This window comes from Metopolophium dirhodum, chromosome 5, assembly GCF_019925205.1.
Source record: "Metopolophium dirhodum isolate CAU chromosome 5, ASM1992520v1, whole genome shotgun sequence".
Taxonomy (NCBI): Eukaryota; Metazoa; Arthropoda; class Insecta; order Hemiptera; family Aphididae; genus Metopolophium; species Metopolophium dirhodum.
This window is the reverse complement of record NC_083564.1, coordinates 1,655,275-1,682,719: the sequence shown is the minus strand read 5'-3', so window position 1 is coordinate 1,682,719 and position 27,445 is coordinate 1,655,275. Positions and strand designations below refer to the sequence as shown.

General features: G+C 32.0%; 2 protein-coding genes across 2 annotated transcripts; both read left to right on the top strand.

The window, feature by feature from the left end:
• The first annotated feature begins 7,150 nt into the window (after positions 1–7,150).
• On the top strand, positions 7,151–7,752 carry LOC132945213 (cuticle protein 16.5-like). Its single transcript, XM_061014888.1, has one exon. The coding sequence runs from the start codon at positions 7,166–7,168 to the stop codon at positions 7,544–7,546; it is 381 nt and encodes a 126-aa protein (XP_060870871.1). The 5' UTR covers positions 7,151–7,165; the 3' UTR covers positions 7,547–7,752.
• A 14,645-nt stretch (positions 7,753–22,397) lies between these two features.
• LOC132944246 (uncharacterized) lies at positions 22,398–25,550 on the top strand. Its single transcript, XM_061013489.1, is given in 5 exon segments — positions 22,398–23,055; positions 23,155–23,374; positions 23,462–23,572; positions 23,636–23,930; positions 24,024–25,550. Coding segments are annotated over 4 exon segments (1,260 nt in total). The 5' UTR covers positions 22,398–23,055; positions 23,155–23,179; the 3' UTR covers positions 24,683–25,550.
• The last annotated feature ends 1,895 nt before the right edge of the window (positions 25,551–27,445 follow it).

The window sequence follows — 27,445 nt, the reverse complement described above, 5'->3', positions numbered from 1 at the left end:
TTATCACTATTCATTACCACAGAATAACCAGAAGGAGCACCTGTCCTTTTGAGTTTAACATGGGTTCTTATCATGAACTAAGATATATATATATATATATATATATTAGTTCATGGTTCTTATGGGGCACAGATTTGCAACACCTGTTGGAATATCAGCATAGCCAGTAGAAAGACAATTCCCATTATTCTTTGTTTCTTGATAGACTGTTATTCCGAACAGAGGCAATTAACTTTATCCTAACCACGCCGGACTAAGATACTATATTCTAGTCCGTGATCCTAACAAACTTGTAAGTAACTTACTGTTGCAAAGTAAGAATGTAAACAGCAAATCAGTGTGACCAGACAGAAAGAATTTTACATTTTTGTTATATTCATGGATCCACTGATATTCCATCAAATTAAACAGCTGATTTTTGAGTGGTCAGCACGGCTATATAGATAGTACCTTTAATCGTAATTTACCATCTTTAATCGTGATGCTCAGCGAGTGCAGCGCTGCAGCCCCTTCTGGTTATTCTTTGGTGTTACTATCACGATTCACTTTTTGTCATACACCACGACCGCGGTTAAACAAAATACTGCACTAAACCAAGCGCTCACGAATTTCTACCTTTTCAACGTTTCAAAGTTCAAACGTTGGCGTTTGTTCTGCAAAACGTTTTCCGCTATAGAATTTCCTCTTGGCTCTCTATACTCTATAGTCCGCGCTATGAACAAAGTCATGATATAACTGAGTTAGTTATATCATGGACAAAGTAATTTTTGTTATGGTGTCATGGTGATATTAGTATCTTTGTCATGACCCGGCATTGTGTTCGAATTTTGAACTTTGAAGTCTATGAAGTACTGATGTGTGAACTGAAGAACGTGTTTTGGCTTATTGAAATTGCTTTAATTAATATCACGGATTAATCCGTGAGCAATATGTATAGTATATTACTATATTAGTATACTGTAGTTTCGATATCTGCACGGACTAAGATATAATATCTTAGTCCGTGGATATCAATTTTACTCTATACCACGATTAAAGACATTATACAGGTTGCACATCGACTACTGATGAGGTGAAATACGAAATGACTACCAATAATTAACCAGTAAGTTGTGCTCCAAGCGTCAGTATTACAATTAACCGGTTATAGATACACAGGTGTAAAATTAGTTCTAAATGTCGACACATAATATGGTCGAGTGTTGACATCAAGCACCCCACTAGTTAATTGTTAACAGCTGATTTTTATAGTCACTTTATAAGTCAATCTGAAAGCCGTTTATTATAGGGCGATGTGCAACCTGTATATCTTTAATCGTGATCTATACATAACTAATAAAGATATGGATAGGCCACGGCTGTGTTAAATATATTTGAGGCCGCGTTTCTGGAGGGGAAGGCAATTGAGGCGGCTCCTTTATCCATAACCGTGATTGATAGTCGATACTCGACATACTAGGTATACTTTATTTGGCCTAAATTGTTCCCCTCGAAGACCGCTGATAGGACCATTATGTCCTATTCATATCTTTATTATCTATGGATCTATACGAGTAATAATTGTCATAGATAATATAATACTATCTATGGTAATTGTTAGCTTGTTGCCACGAAGATTAGAGATAAGGAGACCAAACTCATATAGCCGCCCGTTCATAAAGTAGCCCGACCATGATAGACCTATAAAAGATATAAATATTCTTTTATAGGTCTATGAGCCCGACATAAGTCGCACGGTTATTCTGCCACCAGGAGCGCGTCGTTCGATAGCAGTGCTACGTTTTAAGGTGCGTCGTCCTGGCACCCGTAAATCGTCAAAACACTCAAAACCCTCCCTAACATATCTCATTTTTTTGTACCCGATTTGTACCCATTTGAACCCTCCATAAAAAAATTTGTACCCCTCTCCCTTTTACGCAAAATCAAATCTCCCGTCCGGGTGCTTTAACGACGTCGTCCTGGCACCCGGAACCACCAGAAAAGTCAACCGATCGATTTCGGCCCTATCTCATTTTTTTGTACCCGATTTGTACCCATTTGAACTCTCCATAAAAAAATTTGTACCCCTCTCCCTTTTACGCAAAACCAAATCCCGTGTCAGTGTGCTGTAAAACGGTCATACTGGCACAATAAAGACTATTGTGCGCTTGCCCCCCCCCCCCCTGAGAAATATTTCTGCGGACAGCCTTGCTTGGTGTTTTTCGGTTTACCTAAATGTTCCTCCTTACACATGGATGGTAGTAGCTAGGTAATTACATTATATTACCATTGTATACGAGTATATAAGTATGTATATTGTTATTTGACAAAATCACTTTGTTGTATTTTACTGAATGAAATGTTTAATTCTTAAGTTTAAAACAATATCACGTTTTGCTACATAAAGTTGCTTTTTTCATCATGGCAAAATGAGTGAATAACATAGTGTTTTTTTAAATCGCTGTAAAAACATAACTGATGGAAAGACTTAGTTCATAATTTTTTTTCAGTGTATATAACCTATAATATAGACTATGATTTTATCAATGGACTCACATTCAAAAGATCTGGTACTTGGTACCTACTATACACGAATACAGCAGAGAATTCCTCGGTTTTGTACTTTTGTATAATTGTATGTTACTTTTACTCACCTTAGAGCTTTTTGAATTCTGAACTTATTTGCTCACTTACCTATTTTTGTATCAATGGGTCACTAACCCGCTTTAAAACAGTTTAATACTAGTCCATTATTATTTCATTTTAGATTCTGAGCGGATTTTAGACTCTATTGGTTTTACAATGATGTGTTTTTTATTATTTTTTTTTTTTTAATTTTTTTCTATGTAAACGATTATTAGTCAAAATAATGCTTTTTATTTTCATCTTCAGTATCTTGTTCGATGGGGATGTGAATCTAGTTGGTACTTTTGGGAGGTCAAAATTTAAAAATCACAATAGTTTTCAAAAGCCTCCGGAAAAACATAATAAAATTTAAGGGAAAACGGGAATTTTACGCATAACGGTTTTTGACAAAATCGATTTTGGCTTTTGGTGTTATTCTAAAACAAATTGTCGTAAATACATGAAATTTTCACTGAATATTTAAATTAGCCTTTTCTATTCATGAAAAAATTCTAAAAATAATTTGACTGGTTTTGAGCTGTTTACAGATATACTCAGTTTCTAACTTTTTTAGGATTTTGTTATATGAATGTCAATAAAACATTATTTGTTTGGTAAATAAGCGTGAAAATTTAATGCTAGGCTCCTGATATATTGTTACAATAACACTTGAAAAATATTAAAAATACATTGTCAACATTTTTTTTTATAAGCATTAGAGTTCAAATGTTGACAAAATTTATCACATTTAAAATTTAATAATTATTTTGTAGTTAAAAATGTATAAAATGTTCTACTTTTATAGCTAAGGATTAAAAATGTAAAACAAGATTCCACATAGGTAAATAGGTTATATATAAATTACATTATTCACGTTAATATCATTAAATATACTTAGTAATATCTTAGGCTGACTGACCATTTTAGCTCAGAATCGTTTTTCTTATATAATTTATTTTTATAGTTCAAGATATCAAATAAACAACCAGGTTCTTATTATTTTGGAAATTTATAAAATGTAGAATGTAAAATGTAGATATTTTAGTATATACATTTAATCCATAAGTTAAAATCTATGATAAAGTAAATTTCTTTATCATTTTATAATCATTATATTACAATTTTGAATTATCAGTACATTATCACATTTGATCCATTGTATTTTTTCCGTACCTAGTACCCCGTACATGATATTAAGTTTTGATTGTAACAAATATTAAAAATTAAAATTGTATAATATTGTTAGGTAGTTTTAGTATATTGTAAATTAAATATTGTTCTTTTACACTTGTTCTAACCTAATTTAGATTTGTAAATAAATAATTCATACATGTTATTATTAACAATATATTATTTATTCTAAACCTGAAACTTAGAAATATTGACCACAGATTTTAGTTTTAAATACATCATTAAGAAGTGCATCTAAAACTATTACTTGAATGGCTTAAAATTTAAAATGTTTTATTTTTTAAGTTAAAATCATTTAAATTATTTGTGGTAAATAAATTATTGGTCCAGTATATTGCAAAAGATTTTATAAATGTTGGTCCTTACAATACAATAATTTTTCGTAAAAAAAAATACTAGTTCTGGTAATTTCCCTGAGATGGCCGTATTTTTTTAATTTTACTTACCATAAATTCGGTTTTTTCAACACATCGTAAAAATTTTTTTGTGTCACCTTATCAGTTATCAGTTCTTCTTATCGCCCTCCAAAACTGCTATATAAAATATATCAGTTAATATATATCAGTAAATATAATCAGTTATGTTTTTACAGCGATTTAAAAAAACACTATGTTATTCACTCGTTTTGCCATGATGAAAATAATATATATTATATACATTTTTAATTAATATTCGTTAAGAATAGAGAATACTAAGTAGAGGTTTTTAAGAATAGTTATATAGATCCAAATAACTTATAGGTATCACTAAAAAATTGTAATTTATTTTTTAAGCCATTAATGCTGTAGCAAAACGTGATATTGTTTTAAGCTTAAGAATTAAACATTTCATTCAGTAAAATACAACAAAGTGATTTTGTCAAATAACAATATACATACTTATATACTCGTATGCAATGGTAATATAATGTAATTACCTAGCTACTACCATCCATGTGTAAGGAGGAACATTTAGGTAAACCGAAAAACAAAGATTTTTAAAAACACCAAGCAAGGCCGTCCGCAGAAATATTTCTCAGGGGGGGGGGGGGGCAAGCGCACAATAGTCTTTATTGTGCCAGTATGACCGTTTTACAGCACACTGACACGGGATTTGGTTTTGCGTAAAAGGGAGAGGGGTACAAATTTTTTTATGGAGAGTTCAAATGGGTACAAATCGGGTACAAAAAAATGAGATAGGGCCGAAATCGATCGGTTGACTTCTGGTGGTTCCGGGTGCCAGGACGACGTCGTTACAGCACCCGGACGGGAGATTTGATTTTGCGTAAAAGGGAGAGGGGTACAAATTTTTTATGGAGGGTTCAAATGGGTACAAATCGGGTACAAAAAAATGAGATAGGTCCGAAATCGATCGGTTGACTTCTGGTGGTTCCGGGTGCCAGGACGACGTCGTTACAGCACCCGGACGGGAGATTTGATTTTGCGTAAAAGGGAGAGGGGTACAAATTTTTTATGGAGGGTTCAAATGGGTACAAATCGGGTACAAAAAAATGAGATAGGTCCGAAATCGATCGGTTGACTTCTGGTGGTTCCGGGTGCCAGGACGACGTCGTTACAGCACCCGGACGGGAGATTTGATTTTGCGTAAAAGGGAGAGGGATACAAATTTTTTTATAGAGGGTTCAAATGGGTACAAATCGGGTACAAAAAAATGAGATAGGTCCGAAATCGATCGGTTGACTTCTGGTGGTTCCGGGTGCCAGGACGACGTCGTTACAGCACCCGGACGGGAGATTTGATTTTGCGTAAAAGGGAGAGGGGTACAAATTTTTTTATGGAGGGTTCAAATGGGTACAAATCGGGTACAAAAAAATGAGATAGGTCCGAAATCGATCGGTTGACTTCTGGTGGTTCCGGGTGCCAGGACGACGTCGTTACAGCACCCGGACGGGAGATTTGATTTTGCGTAAAAGGGAGAGGGGTTCAAATTTTTTTATGAAGGGTTCAAATGGGTACAAATCTGGTACAAAAAAATGAGATATGTTAGAGAGGGTTTTGACGATTTACGGGTGCCAGGACGACGCACCTTACGTTTTACAATTATAGCATGTAGTATAATAGGATTGGGACACTTAAGTGTCATCGGTCCGTATATAAGCGCAAGTCCGTCTCGATACAAATATCATTCGCATAACAGCTTGTAAAACAATATCGACTTCCTTCAACTCATCAACCTACCAAACCAAATAAAAACCAAAAATGATCGCCATCACGAAAATCGTAAGTACGAGTATTTAACAGCTGCAATTATTTATTTATAATCCTATAACGCAGTGGCATCCACAGGGGGGGGGGGCTAACGGGCTGAAGCCCCCCCCCCCCATTACCCGTATTATTATTACTTTAAAAAAAAAATATTTATCAAGTTTCAACTGTCAACTATAGTAAACAAGACGTAAATTGCATATACGTCTTACCAGAATGAATTCATTTTTGAAAAAAACATTGTATTTGCATACCAATTTTCCTAAAATTATCTGTAATTTTTCAGTAAAAGTATGAACTACTTGTATGAAAGACCTTGTATTAAATTTTCTAGTCTTAGCTTATACAAATTTAATATTTTATAAGTTTTGAACTACAAATTAACTGTGGTTTTGACGAAATTTGAATTTAAATTTGCTTATAAAAATTAACCATGATGCCTATGTATTGTTAATTTTTTAGCTATAATAAAAACTTACGAATCTTTTTTTAAGTTTTTTGACCGGATAAATAATTTTTATTGACATTTAGACATATCAAGCCTGTTGATTCATTACAGTTTTTACACATTGTGTGAATTTAATTCGCTTCTTATATTATCAAAGGAAAAAATTAATTTACGATGAGTGGTGCTTTTCAAACACATACATCAATAATTGTATCTGGAAACTAAATAATCAATTTATAGGAACAACATTTTAAATTTCATGAGCGTTAAATTATGCCATTTTTGAGAAAATAATAATACAATTTGATGACGTTAGAAATATGATGTATATGTGCGGGTGTGCAGAGCTCATCTTTTGTTCATTGTGAGGTGTGACACACTCGAGTAGTCGAGTATAAATAATTTTTTGAATTGTGACCGTTACAAAATAGTAGCAATCCACTCGATCGTTACACGGTATAATAGGCACACACATCATATCATGTGTTTAAATGACAAACATTTCTGCCTTAATAAATAATAATGTTGTTCTGTTGTTCGGAGGTTCTACATTCTTCGATTTCCTAGTTTTTCTTACGCAATTCGCGTAAAAGTTGCCTATACCGAATCCCTTAAACAAACCACGGTGAATCGGACGACAATGTCATAATAAATAATAATATTGTTGAATTTACAAACCACGTTATTATACATATTTACACGTTCTCTTAGAACACAAATGAACACTTATGATTTTTGTACTTTGTGTTTGGCGCAGACATTAGCCGCCGTTGCAGTTTTCGCGTCCGCCATGATGACCGCTTCTGCCAAACCAACTGAACTCGTGCCCGCCGCCGCCATCGCTCCAGTGGCCGTTGCTACGCCATACGCTAGCTCGTTCACGTCACACAGCGTGGCCCACAGCGTAGCCACCCCGGTCGTACCGGCCGCTCCGTACGTGGCCGCCGCTCCATACGCCGCGGCACCATACGTCGCTTCGCCTTACGCGGCCGCACCTTACGTCGCCGCGGCTCCTTACGTGGCCTCTCCTTACGCCGCGTCGCCATACGGGGCCTCTCCTTACGGTTACTACCCGTACGCCGCTCCGGCTTACCTGTAAAGGACGTTCCGAACTAAGATGACCACCGCACAGCAGTCTCCACGCGACAACGGACGAGAGACGACCGCAACAACAACTCCTAACGCCACTGATTCTTTTCATTTTTACAATATTTAGATCGCATTTTTTATATAAATATCGTACAGACGATATAATATTATGTAATTTGTAAACATAAAAAACCGTAAATGTCACGGTGACACGAACATAACGTGTATCGTGCGTGTATATACATGCAAAAATATAATGTATCAATATTATAATATAATATACCTATAATATGTACATACTATGAAATGAATATTTGTTTGTTTGTCCTCTGTAATATATTACACCTTTTTTATATTCATCTGTTTATTTGAATTAATTTGATCGGTTATGAACCAATGCAAATTAGGGTGCAAGTATAGACACGTACGAGGCAGTTATACACGTGGCTTATATTGAAATAATATTAATCTTACTATGTAAGACTTACCGATGTTTCAAGAATTTTTTTCATCGGTTAGGTATAATAGTAACCAATGTTTTTGTCGTCTTCCGTACTCTAAAATTTTTATTGATTCAACAACAATTAATATTGAACACATAATTTATGCTTTTAAACTATCATAATAATTTACGGGGGACGGAGTGGCCGAGCGGACTAAGGGGTCGGCTGCGACGCAGTCGACCCGAGTTCGATTCCTAGGCCATGGGCGGCGTTTTTCTTCGGACAAGTCACGGTGTCCGGAGAACAATTGTCGCCATCCCACACCCGGGCATGGCAGATACCTACGGGTGCCCAATCAAAAATTCTGCCAAACTAAACACATACGTGTTCCTCCCCCTATCGACTTAATATCCTACAGTAAAAACTAAAAAATAGCTAATGGCCTCAGCTGCCGGGCTCAAGATCAATAAAAAAAAAATAATTTACATTTTCGCTGAACTGCACAAATAGTTCAATTAATAGTCCATCATGATGCCAATAGAAAATATTTTTATCTGAACTTTCAAGTGTTTATAAGGCTAGGTATTTAATTCAGATATATACTTCAGTTTAAATTGTGTAAAAAAATATACTACAACATTTTTAAATAAAACCGCAAAAGTTACAGAAAACTTATGTCTTAATATTATATAATATATATGTTAAAACAATTTAATTATATGCTGCTGTGCCTATATAATACATTCAATATTATAGGATTATACGCATATTACGTTGTGTACAGTCAGTGGCGTGGCGAAGTGAAATATTTTATCATTTTAATTCATTTTTTGAACGACCTACCTACCTAACCTTGACTACTTGATATATAATACTAATTTTTGATTTTATTATTATTATTATAGGTACCCATCATATTCAGATGAAGTTATAATCTTGTACTACAATTAACTTAACAATTCACACCAAACATTAGTCATTACCTGAAATATTTTTTGATCGATGTGAATGCACGGTGTGCGTGTGTATATCCAGCAGGCATCTCACTGTCGGCTCGGCGAAGGTGTTATTAAATATACAAAAATAAATAATAATAAAATTACAGTAGGTTGCTACCTACCACTACATACAGTAGGTACGCTTTGAATTCAACGTTTATTTAACGACGGTGAAATCCAGCGTTCGCTGTAGATCGACTTTCAATGGCATTATAAGACTGCTGGAATTTTGGAGTTCTCACGTGGGCGTCCAGTTCAGTCATATAATAATATACGAATAATGAACTTACTGTTTTATTTACTTCAATTATTGCATATCGATATGAGCGCACACGTAATGTGTTGTTTCTTTATTGGAACAAAATAATAAGCCCATCGGGGAAGTAAGATAATTTAATATTAAAGTGGAATATACAAAAACGAGTTTTGGACAAAAGTTCGTGAACTATCTGGGTCCTGTTAATTTTAAATCTTTGCTAATGGATGTGAAAAGAAATATTTTTATTGATAATACCAACATCAAGAAATGTTTTATTTTTGTTGAAATAAGTCAGTGATTATGTTTATGATTCGGTATTACAAAATCTAGTATAAGAAACATTTGTATATTTTTTCTTTTGTTCTTATTATTCGTATTATCATTTATTTAATTGTGTAGTTTAATTCAATCACGTGACTCGCTTCATCCACCACAAGCTTAGCTTAAAGGTGTAGGTAATTTTTATTATTTCCCTTAATACTTTGTATCATTTTTTGTTAATAACATAATATAATAAAAATCTTCTTTAATAAAAAAAAAAAACAAATCAATAAAAAGTCAATGCCAGTACTTATACCGTGGTATAATAATATGATGTACCCGCTAGGGCGCTAGCTACACAAAACGAAATACAAAACTTTGTGCGTATTACCATAAACAAATAAACAATAATAAATTCATGGCTAATTAATATATATTTACAACAGTTTAATACAATGATACATAATTTTAGACAACAGTCTCATTTAATAATACATAATGTGTAGAATAATAATGCGCAGTCTCATATAATACATGGTTTTTAGACAGCAGTCTCATAATATAACAATAGGTACATAATTTTTTAGACAACAGTCTCATTTAATAATACATAATGTGAAGAATCATAATGCGCAGTTTCATATAATACATGGTTTTTAGACAGCAGTCTCATAATATAACAATTCATAATTTTTAGACAGTAGTCCCATATAACAATACACAATAAAACATAATTTCTAATGGACCGTGATAATAATATATAAAGCTAGGCTCGTCGTCCAGAATAAACATGAATAATTGATCGACTTACACGACAGTCGAACTACACATTTAGTTTTTAGTGAGGGCAAACTATAATGCAATATTGCAATGAACGATAATTACTAAACGATATTCACTAAATCACATAGGTATACAACGTGGTTTGAGAGGGCTGCAACAGGAACATAAAGACGCTGACTCAGCTGCAAGAAAAAACGAAGCGAAAAGGAGCCGAAAGCTGTACAAAACTAACATATAAAAAAAATCAGGCGCCGAGAAGTAATACAATTTAATATTTATTCGAAGAACTGACGGAGCCCGACAAACTAAACACTCGGCGGAGAACGGCAGAGTACAATGTAATACAAAGTACGTATGCGAAAAACAGCGTGCGCGAACGGACCTAAAAGCGGGGGCGAAAAACGTCGGATGGACTGGCGAACGCGCACAATAATAAATTACTAGTTTTAACGGTGTCGGACGAATTGTCCGGCGGAAACAACAGGTGGTGCGTTTTGACCGGCCTGGCACCATCATGTGGTACGCCAAAAACTGCAGGTTGACGAGCGGCTGACGGCGGAAACTGCTGCAGGTACCACTGTGGCGTACAACGGTGATGGTAGGGGAAAACTTGGCGAACATTATTCTATGTCCACGAAGGTTTGACAAAAGCAAACCCTGCGTGCCACGTTCACCAAGGATTTCCAAACGAATTTTTTCGTTCTCTTCCAGGCAGACTTCCGCCGACCAACAGACCGCGCTGCAGGGTTTTCCGGGAATTCCGCGGGTACCGGCGGGTCAGACTTCACGCCACCGTACACGGGCGACTGGATTTGCAGCTCAGAAGACGACCGGAAATGTTCGCGCCGCCGTATCGGTAGCTGCAGGACAGGCGTGGGAGTGATCCTACGATCGACGGCCAGGTCCAGCGCGTCAATCAATGAGATTTGCCCGGGTGCGTCCGTCTTTGATGTCACACAAAAAGTTGCAGCAGGCTCCGATGATGGTGCAATTATAACTACGTCCTGCTGGTATACGGGTGACTTTATTATTCTCAATTCCGGTGACGACCGCGTTCTCTTCTCTGCGGCGTGTCCGCTGTGCAGTAACGATGTCTCGACCGCGGCTGTGTTCTTGGGGTCAACTGCCAAATCCAGAACATCTACTATGGACCGACCCTCGTTATTTGCATACGACTGTTGGCATACGACAGTTCTCGATGTGGCGTCCATCTCTGTATCGTCCTGCTGGTATACGGTTGAGTTGATTATTCTCAATTCCGGTGATGACCGCGTTCTCTTCTCTGCGTCGTGTCCGCTGTGCAGTAACGATGTCTCGACCGCGGCTGTGTTCTTGGGGTCAACTGCCAAATCCAGAACATCTACTATGGATCGACCCTCGTTATTGGCATAATACTGTTGGCATACGACAGTTCTCGATGTGGCGTCCATCTCTGTATATATATGACTTGTAAACGGACGGGTGAAAAGGATGAGAGCCAAACACTTAATGACGGTTTTCAAAAAACTATTTGTTACCGAAAAAATAAACTATAGTACCTAGTAGACAGTAGTATTATATTGTGGCCAGTATAGTTTGCTTGTGGCCAGCTAGTAAGTAGCAAATAGTTACAATTAAATCATATACTCAAACAATATAGTTTTATCAAGTAAAACCTACGAATGTTTTAAAAATGCTACCGGTTTCGGCGTAATCGGAATCGTATTACATTTTTACATGTACCTATAATACGGCTATGCATGATTTAGATTAATGAAGTCTAGATTTAATATCTACAAACTTTTTTTAAACAATTATATTTATTATTTGTAGATATTTTAGAAGCATAATATATACGAGATATTTTAATACAATTGTATGTACGCTGTACGCGCCTATCAAATAATGTTGACGTGGAATGGTAATTTCTTCTCAGTAATAATACAAATATGTTGATACTTCAAAAGTATGTATCATGATACTGACCAACTCTGAAAATTAGTAGGTAATTACTAATCGTGAGTACGCGGCAAGCAGAAAATTAATTAATATCTAGTTGAATCTATATTATACATATATGTTTACCTAATATTATATACCTATTACCTAGGTAAAATTATTGAACTCTATATACTACTCTATGTACTATATACATTGTCAACTAAATAATGTGCAGTTCATTTTTTAAACATTTGACAATTTTGCAATACATTTTGATAGATTTGCCAAAACTCAAAAGTCAAAAGTTATGAAATCTAAATCAATTGTTTTTATATTATTTCTAGCTTACCTATAATTATTTAATTTGTGTGTTATCAAGTATGTGATTGAAATACGCATAGATGTAGAACCAAAATTTAATTTTAATAAAATATCTTAAGATTGTAATTCCATCAATAATGTAGCAATTCAGTTAGCTAAGTAAAATTACATTAAATTATATAAAATAAATATAGTTTATTTTATACATTGTGTACATTGTACGTATAGGCAAAAGTTTATTTAAACGTTGAAATTTCAATTGTATGAAAAAAAAGTAAATACGTTTGTTCTAATTATATGTTAATAGAAAATATATTAATACCAATATTATGATAGTGGTTTAGGTAGGTTCATTGACCAGCATTTTTGTTGGTTGCAATAAATTAATACATTTATACATATATAAGTAATGTTATCTGAATTAGATTTCTACTAAGATTTGCACGTTTATCGGTTAATTGTTTTTATCTTATATACTTAGTATGTACCTACACTATTTACGTTTAATGTTTCATTTCAAGTCATATTAAATATTTTGACATTCGTCCATACTCCACTGAACAAGTGTTTCATTCAAGAATCCAGATACTTCGATTCATAATTAATTTTTGTATTTCTTAATTCTTTGCGTTCTGTACAATTAAGGTAAGTACATAAACTGGTGGTCGGCAGAGTCCTACCCCCACCTCCAAGCGGTGCCGACTGGAAACGGAATTCCTGTTCCGGCCAACGGGGGAGGCACAGAAGGCAAACTGTATAAAACCGAACACCGGCGGGTCAACACCAGCGACCAGAGGGCCAACATCGCCCTCCAACCACCGACAACAGACCGAAGGCTCGATGCGAAGACAACCGGGAAGCGGGGACCAAACGGTTAGATCGCCCAGCGCCTCAGTACAATCATCCGAAACTGCCCCCCCCCCCCCAGCGGCAGGCGTGCCCCGGGGCATTAGTAGGACACCCACAGAACGGCTTGGTCATCGTCCGGGTGATCGCGATTGATGCGGAAGGGCGCTCGGGTCGAACGCCTCAAGTCTCCGCCGACCTGTACACTATCATCGCCCTAATTATACTTACTCACCTAGTTCTATAAGTGGATTCTTTTTGTATACATTATTTATATTTTTTATGAATGGTTTTACTATAATGGCTATTATATAATAATATTCATTCGTTCGTTCCAATTACCATTATAATTAGGTACCATTAATAAATCAATAACAGGTCGTATTCATTTTAATATAAAATAATAAATAAACACATAGTTTATATAATATTTATCTTAATTTTAATTTCAATATAAAAATAATCTTTTTGGTTACAGTTCAAAATAAAGAATAATTTAGATAAAACACCGATTGTGTTTATTTGATCAATAGACAGTAAGACTTGAAACCGTTGTTTATTTTAAACATGATCCTTATAAACAATGGATATTACCTATATAATATAATCCAATAGGTACTCCAACAATTCATTATGTTATTCGTTGAAGATCTTAAGTGTAAATATTAACCACTATATTATTATAATTGTTTATGGATCAAAGAAAATATTTGCTTATGACTTAAATATTTCTAAATTACATTATTACTTATGTATTATTTCTCAAATATAAATTAACTATTTTAGTCTTGTATCAATATACAATAATATAATATAATATAATCGCATTATACTTTATTTTATAGTTAAATACAATTAAATTCCGATCACATAAATATAACATACCCAAATACACTATATTTGAATTTTTAATAGCTCCTAAAAATAAACACGTTCAACTTTAAGTCTATTTGCTCAAATTTAAATATGTAATCGAGTTTTTAACTTTTACGACCATACATTATCTTAAAATGTGTAGTAAATAATGGTTACAACTTACAATCTTGTTAAACATTTTATTTTATTTTTAATTTATATGCACCTTAAATCTTTAAACTAATGAATATTTAATTCCAACTTCATTTATAATAGCCAATAGGTACATTTTATATTTTTTTATATTTTTGATTTATACTAATCTTAAAAAAAAAGGTTAAACTACAACATTACTGTTTGTCTGTATTTACTTTATATAGGTACTTTCTCCGTGCAAAAATCGTTTCGAAACGCTTCAAGGACCACCAGAAATGGTCAACTATTGGTTCGAGTACGTACTACGCCATAATGGAGCTTACCATTTAAACTCTAAAGCTCTTAAACTAACTTGGTACCAATACTTGTTGTTAGATATAATCACCGTTGTAGTTATATTACTTGTTTTTTTTGTGTACTATATCCTCTTCCATTAGTTTCAAAATTATATATCAAAGTCTTATGAACTAAACAAAAGACTATTACCATTAAGAAATAGGTAGTTGATTATTATATATTAAGAAATAATTAATCAATGCCTTATAAGTTATAGTCTAAATTTGATTTATATTTATAACATTTAAAAATTTTCCTTATTTTTTCACTTCGTGAACACTCCAAAGATGGTGCCTATGGAATAATTTAAAATATCAACTTAGAGTATAATAAGTTATATGATCTTTTCAAAATACTTATCCTTTAAATGACATGTCAGACGAAAACCCCATTCGGGTTATAACAGACTTTCGGGTTTTTTCAGTATTTTTAAAGAATGCCCAAAAAATTGTATTTTAATATAAATTCATTGCTGTTAGGGAACATTGATTGGCCATTTCTTATCAAGCCTTTACAACTTTAAGTGCTTATAATCAATACATAAACCAAAGGTCTGTTCTACATAAAAAAAATATAAATACAACTATAATGGAATCTTAATCTATAAACGTTAAAAAATCCAAATCCAAATTTATAATTTAAAATGTTACTTTTTAATTTGTTGTATCTTATGTTAAATATTTAATACGGTTATTGTAAGTGGATATATTATTATTATTATTATTATTATTATTATTATTATTGTGCATCATGTAGGTATTCGGTATTATGTTTTGGACAGTTTTTACACGTAAACCGCGGATTGTTCCTAAACAGTAAACAGGACGTATTTTTTAATTTTTAATAAACTTTAAATCTCACAAAATATAGCTATGTAGCAATCATGTTTCAACTAGTGTGTATAGTATTTAGATTTCCTTCTATAGAGTTAGTAGTTGATCTAGATAGGTAGGTACTTTTAAATTTTAATGAATCATGGTTTAAATATACAAGGTTATTGCACATAGCCCATATTGTTATCAAACAAAAATAAAATGGCAGCGTAAGGGTACGGTCCATATCATAGTATATTGTATATAACATGATAGAAGATTACTTCTATCATGGTATATAATATCATAGTATAGCCAGTATAGGTCGTCCCCTTACGCTGCCATTTTAATTCCTTAACGTGATAAAATGATATAGTGGGGGTACTATACAATATCCTTGTATATTTAAGCCATGGAATCAATCTTACATAGTCTTACCCAATGGTTGTGCATTTAAGGTTAGGTATTATTTGTATATTCTAGGTTCCTACTGGCTTAGCCAGACTGATGCCCAACCTCGGCGGACCGTCGCAAAGCAAAAGAGCGCTTCTTGGCACTGTGGCCAACAGCAAGATGCTGTACGCCTCGCTGACCTGGGCCATTCGTGGAACAAAAACGGCTAAGAATGGCGCAGAACTGGCAAGAGCGCAGAGGACCGTTGCACTCCGCATAATACGTGCCTACAGGACAGTCTCGGCCGACGCCTTGTCAGTATTGGCTTCAATGCTACCTGCAGACCCGCTAGCAACAGAAAGGGCTAGAGTTCGGGTTCGCCTGGACGACCAGACTCACGTCACCCCGAGCACCGTTAAAAAAAACAAGAGAGAAAAACAGCATTGCAGCTTGGCAAGCTCGGTGGGAACGGTCTGATAAAGGCAGATGGACATACCGGCTCCTCCCTGACGTTGGGCGCTGGTTAACAAAGCCACCGCTAACCCTGACTTTCTGACTGACGCAGGTCGAAACTAGTTCGAAACTAATCGCCTGGAGTTCATCCGCATGGTCGAGACGATTCTGTCGACCAAAGAAGAAGATGAACGCGAAGAAGAGGCCTTGCGAAGGGCACAACGGTTGTGAGAACGAGACATCCAGAGCGGCGGACTCCGGTCGGCTCGCTAACCGGAGGCAGGTACGCGAATTCAAGGGCGGCAAACTCCGGTCGGCCCGAGAAGGTCAGGAAGAGGTCCAGTAAAACTTAAAATACATTAAAATACAGTTTACCATTGTTAATGTAAAATTTTGAAAATGCTTGAACGGGGTGAGTCGGGGAGCTGTCCCGTCTGCCCCCCACGTATGTATTAATATTTGATACCGTCAATAAACGATGGCGGCGCCGCGGAAGCAATGCGAAAGCAGATCCCGCGGTGTCGTCGGTTAAAACAGGAAAAAAAAAAAGTCCTACTGGCTACTACAATAATTTATATCATATAATTTCCTTATTGCCTATTAAATGACTAAAGATAAATATTTCTGCATCCAATTATTTTTTCTATCACAGCTGAATTTCAACTTTTAATCATTGATTATAAATTTATTTTTAATTCTTATAAAATTTGTATTCTAAAACTTCATTAATATAAATATATAATAGTAATGCAGATTAAAATGTTGCTCAATTATTTTAGGACTACCTTTATATCTTCCTATTTACATTTTTAATTTAATATTGATGCTTCAATTTCCAATTCATATCTATTATTAACTATTATTTCAATTATTATATGTACCTTATGTCCTTATTTATTTCCTATTAGCATCGAGTATAATGTATAAATAGCACAATATATACTCAATGATATTTACTTTAACGATCATATAAACTCAATCTACAGAAATTTCCTTAAAAGTACTTGGCTTCATAAAAATAACATGTTCTGATTTCAAAGACACACGCTATCTATTGTCCGGCACTATAGTGCATCAGTGAGATTGAACCTAGAATTTTGGTCAGTAGTATCAAATATTTTGAATTTAATTATGATTCAATTTCCAAACTGAAAATTTAGCTAAATAACAACTGTAAATATTTATATATATGTTTTGTATGTTAATGTATAATAATATTCACTGTATTCTACCCTTTGCGGTTGTTAAGCTATGAACAAATAAATATATAACTTTATAATATGTATTATTATATAGGATTAATGTTTACGTTTATTTTTAAGAATAACTTTTTTCTTAATGTTCATATTATTTTTCATACCTATATTATTATAGTTCAAATAAAGAATTTTATTGAACAATCTAAATATGTATATAATTGTATGTGTATAATTTTTTTTTTTTAATTAACTTGCGGCAACTTAGGCCATTGGGGGTGGTTTTTAACTGTGTGGGAGAGTACCTACTGTAGGTTTAAACACATTTACACAGTTTGGCATGCCCGGGTGGGGGATGGCTGCACTTCTCTCCAGACACTGTGACTTGCCCGAAGAAAAATGCCGCGCACAGCCGAGGTTTTGAACCGGCGTCGGTGCGCGTCACAACCGATGCCTTAGTCCGCTCGGCCACTCCGTCCCCCATGTGTATATTTATTAGTCTATAAAAGATAGAAATAATTTTTTTTATAGGTAAAATTGTATATTTAGATACTTAGTATATAGTTATAACTTATAACTCATAATAATAGACTTAAGTATAAGTAGGTACTTAATAACAAAGCATTAAAAAAAACTAGTGACAAATTACATATTTGCATTGGAAATTTACAGTTGTTTGGAAATCCCCCATTTTATCTCCTCTAGGGGTCTCCGAGACTTAATAATATTATAAAACCCTATCGTTTCGGCAATAGCTTGTACATTTTAGACCTCGACATTTTCTTTGGAGAATGCATAGTTCATTAGAGTATACGTCATATTTACATACTACAATAATTACCATTCTATTTGGCCAAATGTAAGCTGCACTATTGTCATGATATGATTTATATTTTATATTAACTATTTATAATTTGTAATGTGTAAGGTAATCGTTTCGTAAACAAATGAATTATAATAGACAATAGTGCTTGAAATCATTCCATTGCGTTTTATTTTTCCTTGTGACACGTTTATAACATATTCATAATTCATATCTAAACCTATCAGTTTTTAAGACGTGTATTATTCATATTATTCTTTCTCCCAAGCCGAAAATAAAAATTGTAAATTGTATATTATTGTTTATTAAAATTATCTTGTTCTTTTTTTAAAAATAAAACATTTAATACTATATGAAAACGATTTAAGTGATATGTAGATTATATATGAAGGGGCTTGCGTGACTGAGCTCAAACAATAGTTGAACGACATCACGTTATAGCGTTGTGCTTGTGTCGTAGTTATGCAATTAAAATACTCTCCAAATATGCAATAACATAATATTACAACAGGTAACTCCATGATTAATGATTAACAGTAAATTCTATATTTTTATTAACATTTATGTTAAATACGATAAATTAAAATGAGCCACTTCTAAAAACGTTGAGAGTTATGTTATTTATGGCTATATAATATCTATACGTGACTTATATAAAAAATCTTTCTGATACATGTTAAAATATGGCAAGCAACAATCAAATGGTTCGTAAACCTGAATTTCGACTGTAACTTATAAGTAACTTTACTACGTTCAATATAATATATAAGATGCTAAAGCCTTGGACATTTTGAAATTTGAAAAACTGCTGTGATTATTGCTTGATATGTCCAAAAATGTTATTTTTCTTCACTCGTATATAATCAAAATCAAACTTGAACTATTCATTTAAAAAAAATACTTTCTTATTCGTTAGATATCTTTAAAAACCAGTCTTATACATATTACATTTTAGACGTAAAAGTTCTTATTAAGCAAAAAAAGTTTGACTTAAGTTGCATTTTTCGTAATTTAAGCACCAAATGCAAATTTAAAATTTTTAAATACTTCATTTTTGAAACTTATTGATTCAAAATAAATTTTCTGAAGCTATATTAGGTAGCCTAAGTATATATTAATAATAGACTAATCTAGTTTGAGTTATGAACAATTCATACGAAAAACTAGTAACGTAATGAATGAATAAATACACTTCACCCAGTAAAGTTTCATTGTGGTATAAATAACATTATAACGACACCCAAATCCCTCCCCACCATGACTTATTTTTTAAACTGACGAAACATATTTATTTACTTATTTAATTATATAAATATTATTATTTATAGGTACTAATGTACTAATATAGTACATTAAATATTTTATAGAATACAAACCCAAATCCCATATGATAGCTGTAAATAAGATAATATTACTTCGTAACACGGTTATAGTATATAACCATGCTTTGTAATAAACACTAATCACTATTGCAATATTGCACAAATATATTGAAATAATGCAGCTTAGCTCGATTTTTGGGAATTTTTTTCGGAAACACATAGATGGTAGCTGTAAATAAGATAATATTACTTCGTAACACGGTTATAGTATATAACCATGCTTTGTAATAAACAATTATCACTATTGCAATATTGCACAAATATATTGAAATAATGCAGCTTAGCTCGATTTTTGGGAATTTTTTTCGGAAACACATAGATGTATTTAAACGAGTTAAGCACAAGCACAATGGCGCAATTAGAATTTGTAGATCTAACTTAGGTTATAACATTTTGAAGTTCGGTAGCGTATTTTACGCATACGTAAATCATTCAAATCTTTATATTTCAACGTGTTAAGTACAATGGTGCAATCAGAATTTGACGGTCGGGTTTAGTTTCAAGGTTTGGTTAGGTTAGGTTAGGTTAGGTTAACCTAACCTTTTGAAGTTTGCAATTTTGAGTATTTTACGTCTACGCAGATTATTCCACAAATTTACTCGAAAAAGTAGGGAAAAAAAGAGAGGTTTTTATGATATAAACTACTATTTTTTTGGTGTGTGTGTGGAGGGGAGGGGTAAATGTTTTAATCCACCCCCACAACCATAACTAAAATTAGGTACGCCACATAAATAGTTTTGATTGAAAAAAGCACTGTAGACCAAAAATCTGCAGTTCTAAAATATTATGCATATTGTGTATTATGCATATTGTGTACGGTTTTCTCGGATTAAACGGGTAGATAAGTACTCTGAAATCTAAATATAATATAAAGTCATGTGTGATAGTTACTATATTTTAATTCAATATCAAATATTATATTCTTCCTGTGTTTTATTAAATACTATAACATAAATACGTAATTGTCATAAGATGAGCGCCATAATAAAAATAAATAAAATACCTATTCATAAAGGATTACCACTGCCCACTGGTGACATGTTTTATTACGTTTAAACTTTATAATATAATACAACAGCCCATAAATATATGGAAAATGTATGTACTTTTAATCGACATCATTATTTACTCCAGCTGTATGACACATGCAGATTAACAATAGACAGTGTATTTTTTTTTACATCACAAAGTATATTTGTTAATAATCATTAATCAGACATCGGTTGAGGAAATCGGACCCGTTTCTGATCAATGTCAACAATTTATCGTGATTAGATGATACAGGTATATTATAATATAATATTATGTAGAAAATTGAACTGCTTACGTGAGTATAATACATTTTATAATAACAATATATTATTTAATATTTTGTAATCTTTTAATTTAAGAAATGCCATTGATCTGGCTGAGTAAATGGTCACAAATAGAATCCACCATTCTTATAAGTTATAAATATAGGAATATGTACGTTTTCCGAATTAAACTTGATTTATTATTCCTTACAAATACTTAATGATCTGTATCAGATCCAAAACATATATACAGGAGTTGGGGGATCTCGTCTAAAATTGTTTCAATAGTAAAAATCAAATATATATTATGATAATTAGCTATTGAACACATTGACAATAATTTGTATTTTGTATTTTTGCACCTACATATTACAAATGATTAAGTGTTGTTTTGTACCAGGGTGTAATACTGGTTATGCTCTAGATGTCAAACAACAAAAAACAAAAGTTTATTTCATTTTCCTATTTAATTATTTGTTGCATATGTTATTTAGAATACAGAGCTTCAACTAGATGGCATAGAGCTATACCTAGAAAAGATAAAATGCTCATAGAAAGGTGTTGTGTGTGAATTGCATTTCGAAGAGAATGATATTCTACTTTTTGACGAGACTATCTTAAATGTTGGAACAGTCAATACAATTAATTTTAATCATACCCATAATAAAAGCAGGGGCAGTTCCGTCTATATTTCCAAACTTTCCGTTTTATTTAACAGAGCATACAATTAAGATAATAAACCTCCTCTTGAAAAATGAAAGGTTTATAAATATAGATAAAATAGATTTAAATCATTTTTTTTTTTTAATGGTATTGCAATTTTATTTGAGTGCTATTTTATTTAATTGAAATATATACATTATTTAATAGCATGCAAAGGGATTATGACATCAGCAAATAACATGTGATTATCGTTTTACTAATTTACATAATTGTATATTATACTATATTTTATATAAAAATAAATAGTAATGGGTAGGTATTAATTTTGTTATTAAATAACGTATTCATTTATCATTATTCGTTACTCGTTAAGACTCGTAGTCATTATAAAATATTTTGAATTTTAAACTTTTTTTAAAGCAAACACCTTTTGAACTTTAATTGTATATTTAGGTATACTTTAACATGACCCGGTAATGAATAATAAATTATAATTTAAATTGAATTCAAAAAAATCAAAAAGAACGTACTTTTATGGTAAAGTACCTACGTATAATGTGTGGTAAAACGTAGCACTGCTATCGAACGACGCGCTCCTGGTGGCCGAATAACCACCTTGCGACTTTTGCCGAGCCCACGGACTAAGATATAGATATAATAACTTTGTTCGTTGCCGGGCCATGTTTTGTATACGGAGTTTGGTCTCCTTATCTCTAATCTTCATGCTTGTTGCTTAGGCTATAGCATAGAGTAATATTACTCTATGGGCTATAGCACGGTCTTAGAAGATCTTCTAAGACCGTGGGCTATAGTTATCAATCTAGTGTGTTATATTATATATCTGTAACCATAACATTGAACTTGAGAGAAAGGAAACCATTATACGAGTTTATAGTTTGTTCAAATGGAAATAACAAATTAAGATAATATGTGAAAATATGTAATATATCCCTATCGTGGACAACTGAATTACTGTGGTGGATATATTATTATATCGCAGAACAATGTCCACCTTGCCTTTATCTTTGCATTATCTATAATCACCAAACTACAAAATAAGTTAGTGACCAGAAGTTCAAGCATTCAATGCCCATTTTAGTATTATACTGTTGAACTGTTCACTGGTGTCCATCATCTATGGAATATAGTTTCATGTGTTTTGGAATTTGTCTGTGACCATTGACAAACAGCCAACCGTCAACTACTGAAGACTGAAGGAACTTGTGATGAACAGAACTTCAAAGTGAGAACATGCTTAGATCTTGGAATTATCTCACTTGAGATCTTAGACTTAGAATTAAGGTCATCATCGTAATTTGATATTGTAAGTGACTGAACATACAAAAATAAAATGAATTAATTTTACTTTACTTTTAATTGAGATTTTAAAACTTCATAATTTATTATTATTATTAATTTTTAGAGTACCTACAACTTATTAACATAAAATGGAGTTGAACACAACATACAATATAAATATAATTAGCCAAATTGACAAAGAACGTGGCTTATTTGTCGCTGTTGAACGATTTAATAGTAGTTCAACGGGATACTTTCATCACTATTATGAACAACTTTCACTCTTTGACGATTGTATCGAGTGGTTTCAACAATTCGATTATCCTATTATTGAATTTGGAAAGGTTAGTAGTTATGTAATACATATCTACTGCTAATAAACGTATATATTTGAAATGTAACATTTAGTATTATATATTTTTTATTTGCAGGTTGTAGTTGTTCAAGATGACAAAAACTCCAGGGTTTGGAAGCGTGGTATCATATCAAATTGTCATAATTCTAATAATTTGCGTCCTGAAGTTTATTTAATCGACTATCAGGTATTGTATATTTTGTCAGTAAATATTTATTGTGTTATAGATTTTATATGCTTTGGTATTTAGAGATTTACTGCCAACGACACCATATTTGAATTGAGAACATGTCCGCCCAAATTGTTGCAGCTTATACTGCCAACTTACACTATTGATATAAATCTTTGTTTGGATAATGATGATTTAATAACTGCAATTACAATCTTGATAAAGAAAAATCAGTATGGTGAATTAAGTTTCAGTTTTACCCCTCAATCTGTTGAAAATAATGTTTACTCTGGCGAATTAAAAGTATACATTAAAGAGAAAAATGTATCATTAAAAAAGTTATTAAAAAATGTGTGCACAAAAAAAATTTTTGAAGGTAATTTAATAATAGTTTTACACTTGTAAAATGTTAACTAATTAACATACTTTAACATACATACTAAATAAATTAAATACATACTTTATTTAGACATACCACTATACAAAAAGCATCAATATTCAAATTTCAATCCAATAGAAATAAAATATTTAGTAAGTTAAAATTTTAATTTTATATAATTTATGAATTCTAATTTTTGTTTTTATTTCTTTAGAAAAATATTTTTTATACCAAGGGAACCAAGTAAAATGGTATTTTTAGATAGTAGTCTAGTTTCAAGTTCCTTTGACTTAAATTGTATTGATGATTCAAATACAAATTCGTCATATAATTCTGCCAATGAATTTTCCTCTACCTCTAACTACTCTGAAAATATTTGCTTTAGCAATGACTCAGAAATAAACATTACAAAATCACAAAATAATTGTATTACTCCAATAATAAAACAAAAAGTTTACTCTTCTAATAGTTCTTTGATGAATAAGAGCAACTCTTCTTTGCAATCACCGAGTTCTGATGATAATAATTTCACTGTGCCAGAAATAAAACAGTGTAAGGATTTTGTTGTAACAAGAATGTCCAAATTCAAGAAAAACACAGGTTGTCAACAAGATAACAAGTCAACTTTAACCCTTACGGTATTAGAAACACCTGAAATACATTTAAAATCAATAAGCAATATAGAACCTATGAATACTAAAATGAATGATTCACTGATATGGTGGTCTGATGATGATGATGATCAATAATCAATAAGTTGATGACAAAAGCTAATGACTCATTGATTAAACTGGCTAAAGTAAATAATTGTTTTTAGTGCTTTTTAACACAAATAATTATAACAGGCCAATTTTCATTTTTGTAACAAATACTACAAAATGTACCTAATAAATAACAAATATTTGTTATTTTTTCATGTGTTATCTTTTATGGTATTAATAAATTATAATATTTACCATAAGAATCAATTATATTATTGTTACTTCTCTTCTGTTGACTTTTATATAGGATGTTATACCAAACATGCTCACCCCCAGTTTTTACTAGTTTTTAGTGCTTTTTAACAAATAATAAGCCAATTTTCATTTTTGTAACAAATACTACAATGTGTACCTAATAATTAACAAATATTTGTTATGTTTTCATGTGTTATCTTTTATTGTATTAATAAATTATAATATTTACCATAAGAATCAATTATATTATTGTTACTTCTCTTCTGTTGACTTTTATATAGGATGTTATACCAAATATGCTCACTCCCATTTTTCGTTTAATAATAAATTTATTAAAATTCTTGAGATTTTTTATACAACTTAAGGAGTGTCTCGTGATAATACAAACTCCTGATTTTCACATGATAATCCACTTTTTTTTGTAAATCATTTAGTGAATAATTTTTTTAAAAATGTTGATGTACCTCATTTAATTAAGTAGTCTTTCAGTTATTAAAATTATCGTACTAACAATGGTTTTACAAAAATATAAAATAAATGCATTATTGAATCTACTTTGAAGATGTTTTCAAATAATTATGATGTTGATAAATTAGTAATTACTAACATTTTCAATTCACCAAAGCACCTATACGTTCTTAACCCATTATTTTAGGCTCATTATCCTTAGAACCTATGCAAAAGGTTAGGTGGATAAATGGATGTCGCTCTGCTGTATAGTAGGTTACAAGTGGGTCACTGTAATGGATGGTGTTAAATTTGAATTCAATGATATAATATCATTGTATAAGAAAAACGATTCTGAGGGAAAACGGTCAGTCAGGCTATGATAGGAGCCTATGAAATAAGTATATTTGATGATATTATTGTGAATAAAGTAATTTATATATAACCTATTTACGTGGTGCCTTGTTTTAAATTTTCAATCCTTAGCCATAAAAGTTAAACATTTTATACATTTTTAACTAAAAAATAATTAATTTTTAACTAATAAATTATAAATTTCATAAATGTTGTCAAAATTTGAACTTTAAATACTTATAAAAAAAAATTGTGCCTATGTATTTTTAATATTTTTCAACTGCAATTGTAACATTATATCAGGAGCCTTGCATTAAATTTTCACGATTTTTTACACAACAAATAAAATTTTATTGATATTCAAATAAAAAAAACTAAAAAAATTGAAAACTGACAATGTCCGTAAACAGCTCAAAAAGAGTCAAAATATTTTCAACATTTTATGGTGTATAGAAAATGCTAATATAAACATTCAGTGAAATTTTCAAGTATCTACAGTCATTCGTTTTTTAATTACAATAAAATAAGAAAATTGTTACAAGAAAAATCGAGTAAATATCAAATGTTGTAAAAATATACATTTCAGACGCTCATAAAAATTTAATTTAAGTTTCTTGTAGACATTTTTTTTTTGATTAAGGTAGACAAACTTATGAGTAATCTTATATTACATTTTCAAATCTTAGATTTAAAAAGAAAAATTTTTATGAATTCTCAACTCAAAATAATTTGCTATTTTTCGTGATTTTTCCGTATTTTGTCAAAATTTGAACTTTAAATGCTTATAAATAAAAACTGTGACTAAGGATTTTTAATTTTTTTCATCTGCCTATGAAACAATAACCTAGGAGCCTTCTATTAAATTTTCAAGCTTTTTTACTCAACAGATAAAATTTTATTGATATTTATAGAAAAAAAAACTAAAAAAATTGAAGACTGAAAATGTCCGTAAACAGCTCAAAAAGAGTCAAAATATTTTCAAAATTTTATGGTGTATAGAAAATGCTAATATAAACATTCAGTCAAAATTTCATGTTCCTACGGTCATTTGTTTTAGAGTTACACCAAAAACCATAATCGATTTTCTCGAAAACAGATTTTGCGTAAAAATTCCCGTTTTTCCTTAATTTTTCTTTTGTTTTTCACGTCGCTTTTGAAAATTTTTACTTTTGACCCCCCAAAGTACCAACTAGATTCACTTTCCTATCAGAAAAGTTACTATTGAAGAAAATCCAAGCACTTTTACTGTCCTAAAAGGTGATGACGACACAAAAATAAAAAAAAAAAACACACATTGTAAAATCAATACATTCATCGCTTCGCTCAGAATCTAAAATATTAAAAAACAGTTTATGTAGTGTTTTTTAATCCTAGTGTTGCACAGTAAATGTTCTCATTTTTTTAGTGTGGAAATTTAGTTGCTTAGCTTAGAGTACAACCCGAGTGGTTCTTATACCCGTGAAAAACAGTTTTTCCTATGTCTTACATATGTTAATCGGAGACAACACATGTGGGTGTACCTAGCGTCTTCTTTACAATCATACAGAATATTTGATGCATTGCTATTTACATATTATTGTATTCAAATTAAATCTAATGTAATGCAGTTTATTATAGTATTAAGATTTACCTATGTAACATAAATTATGATAGCACCCCTTAAATTCACACCCAATGTGCGCCTAAATCCACACTTATCAGTTCCATTTGTATATGCGAAGTAACCACATTCTCCCGGCTAACAGAAAATATACA

What these genes read in the sequence shown, in the direction of transcription:
- LOC132945213 (XM_061014888.1), top strand. Translation starts at nt 7,166, where the DNA reads ATGAACACTTATGATTTTTGTACTTTGTGTTTGGCGCAGACATTAGCC.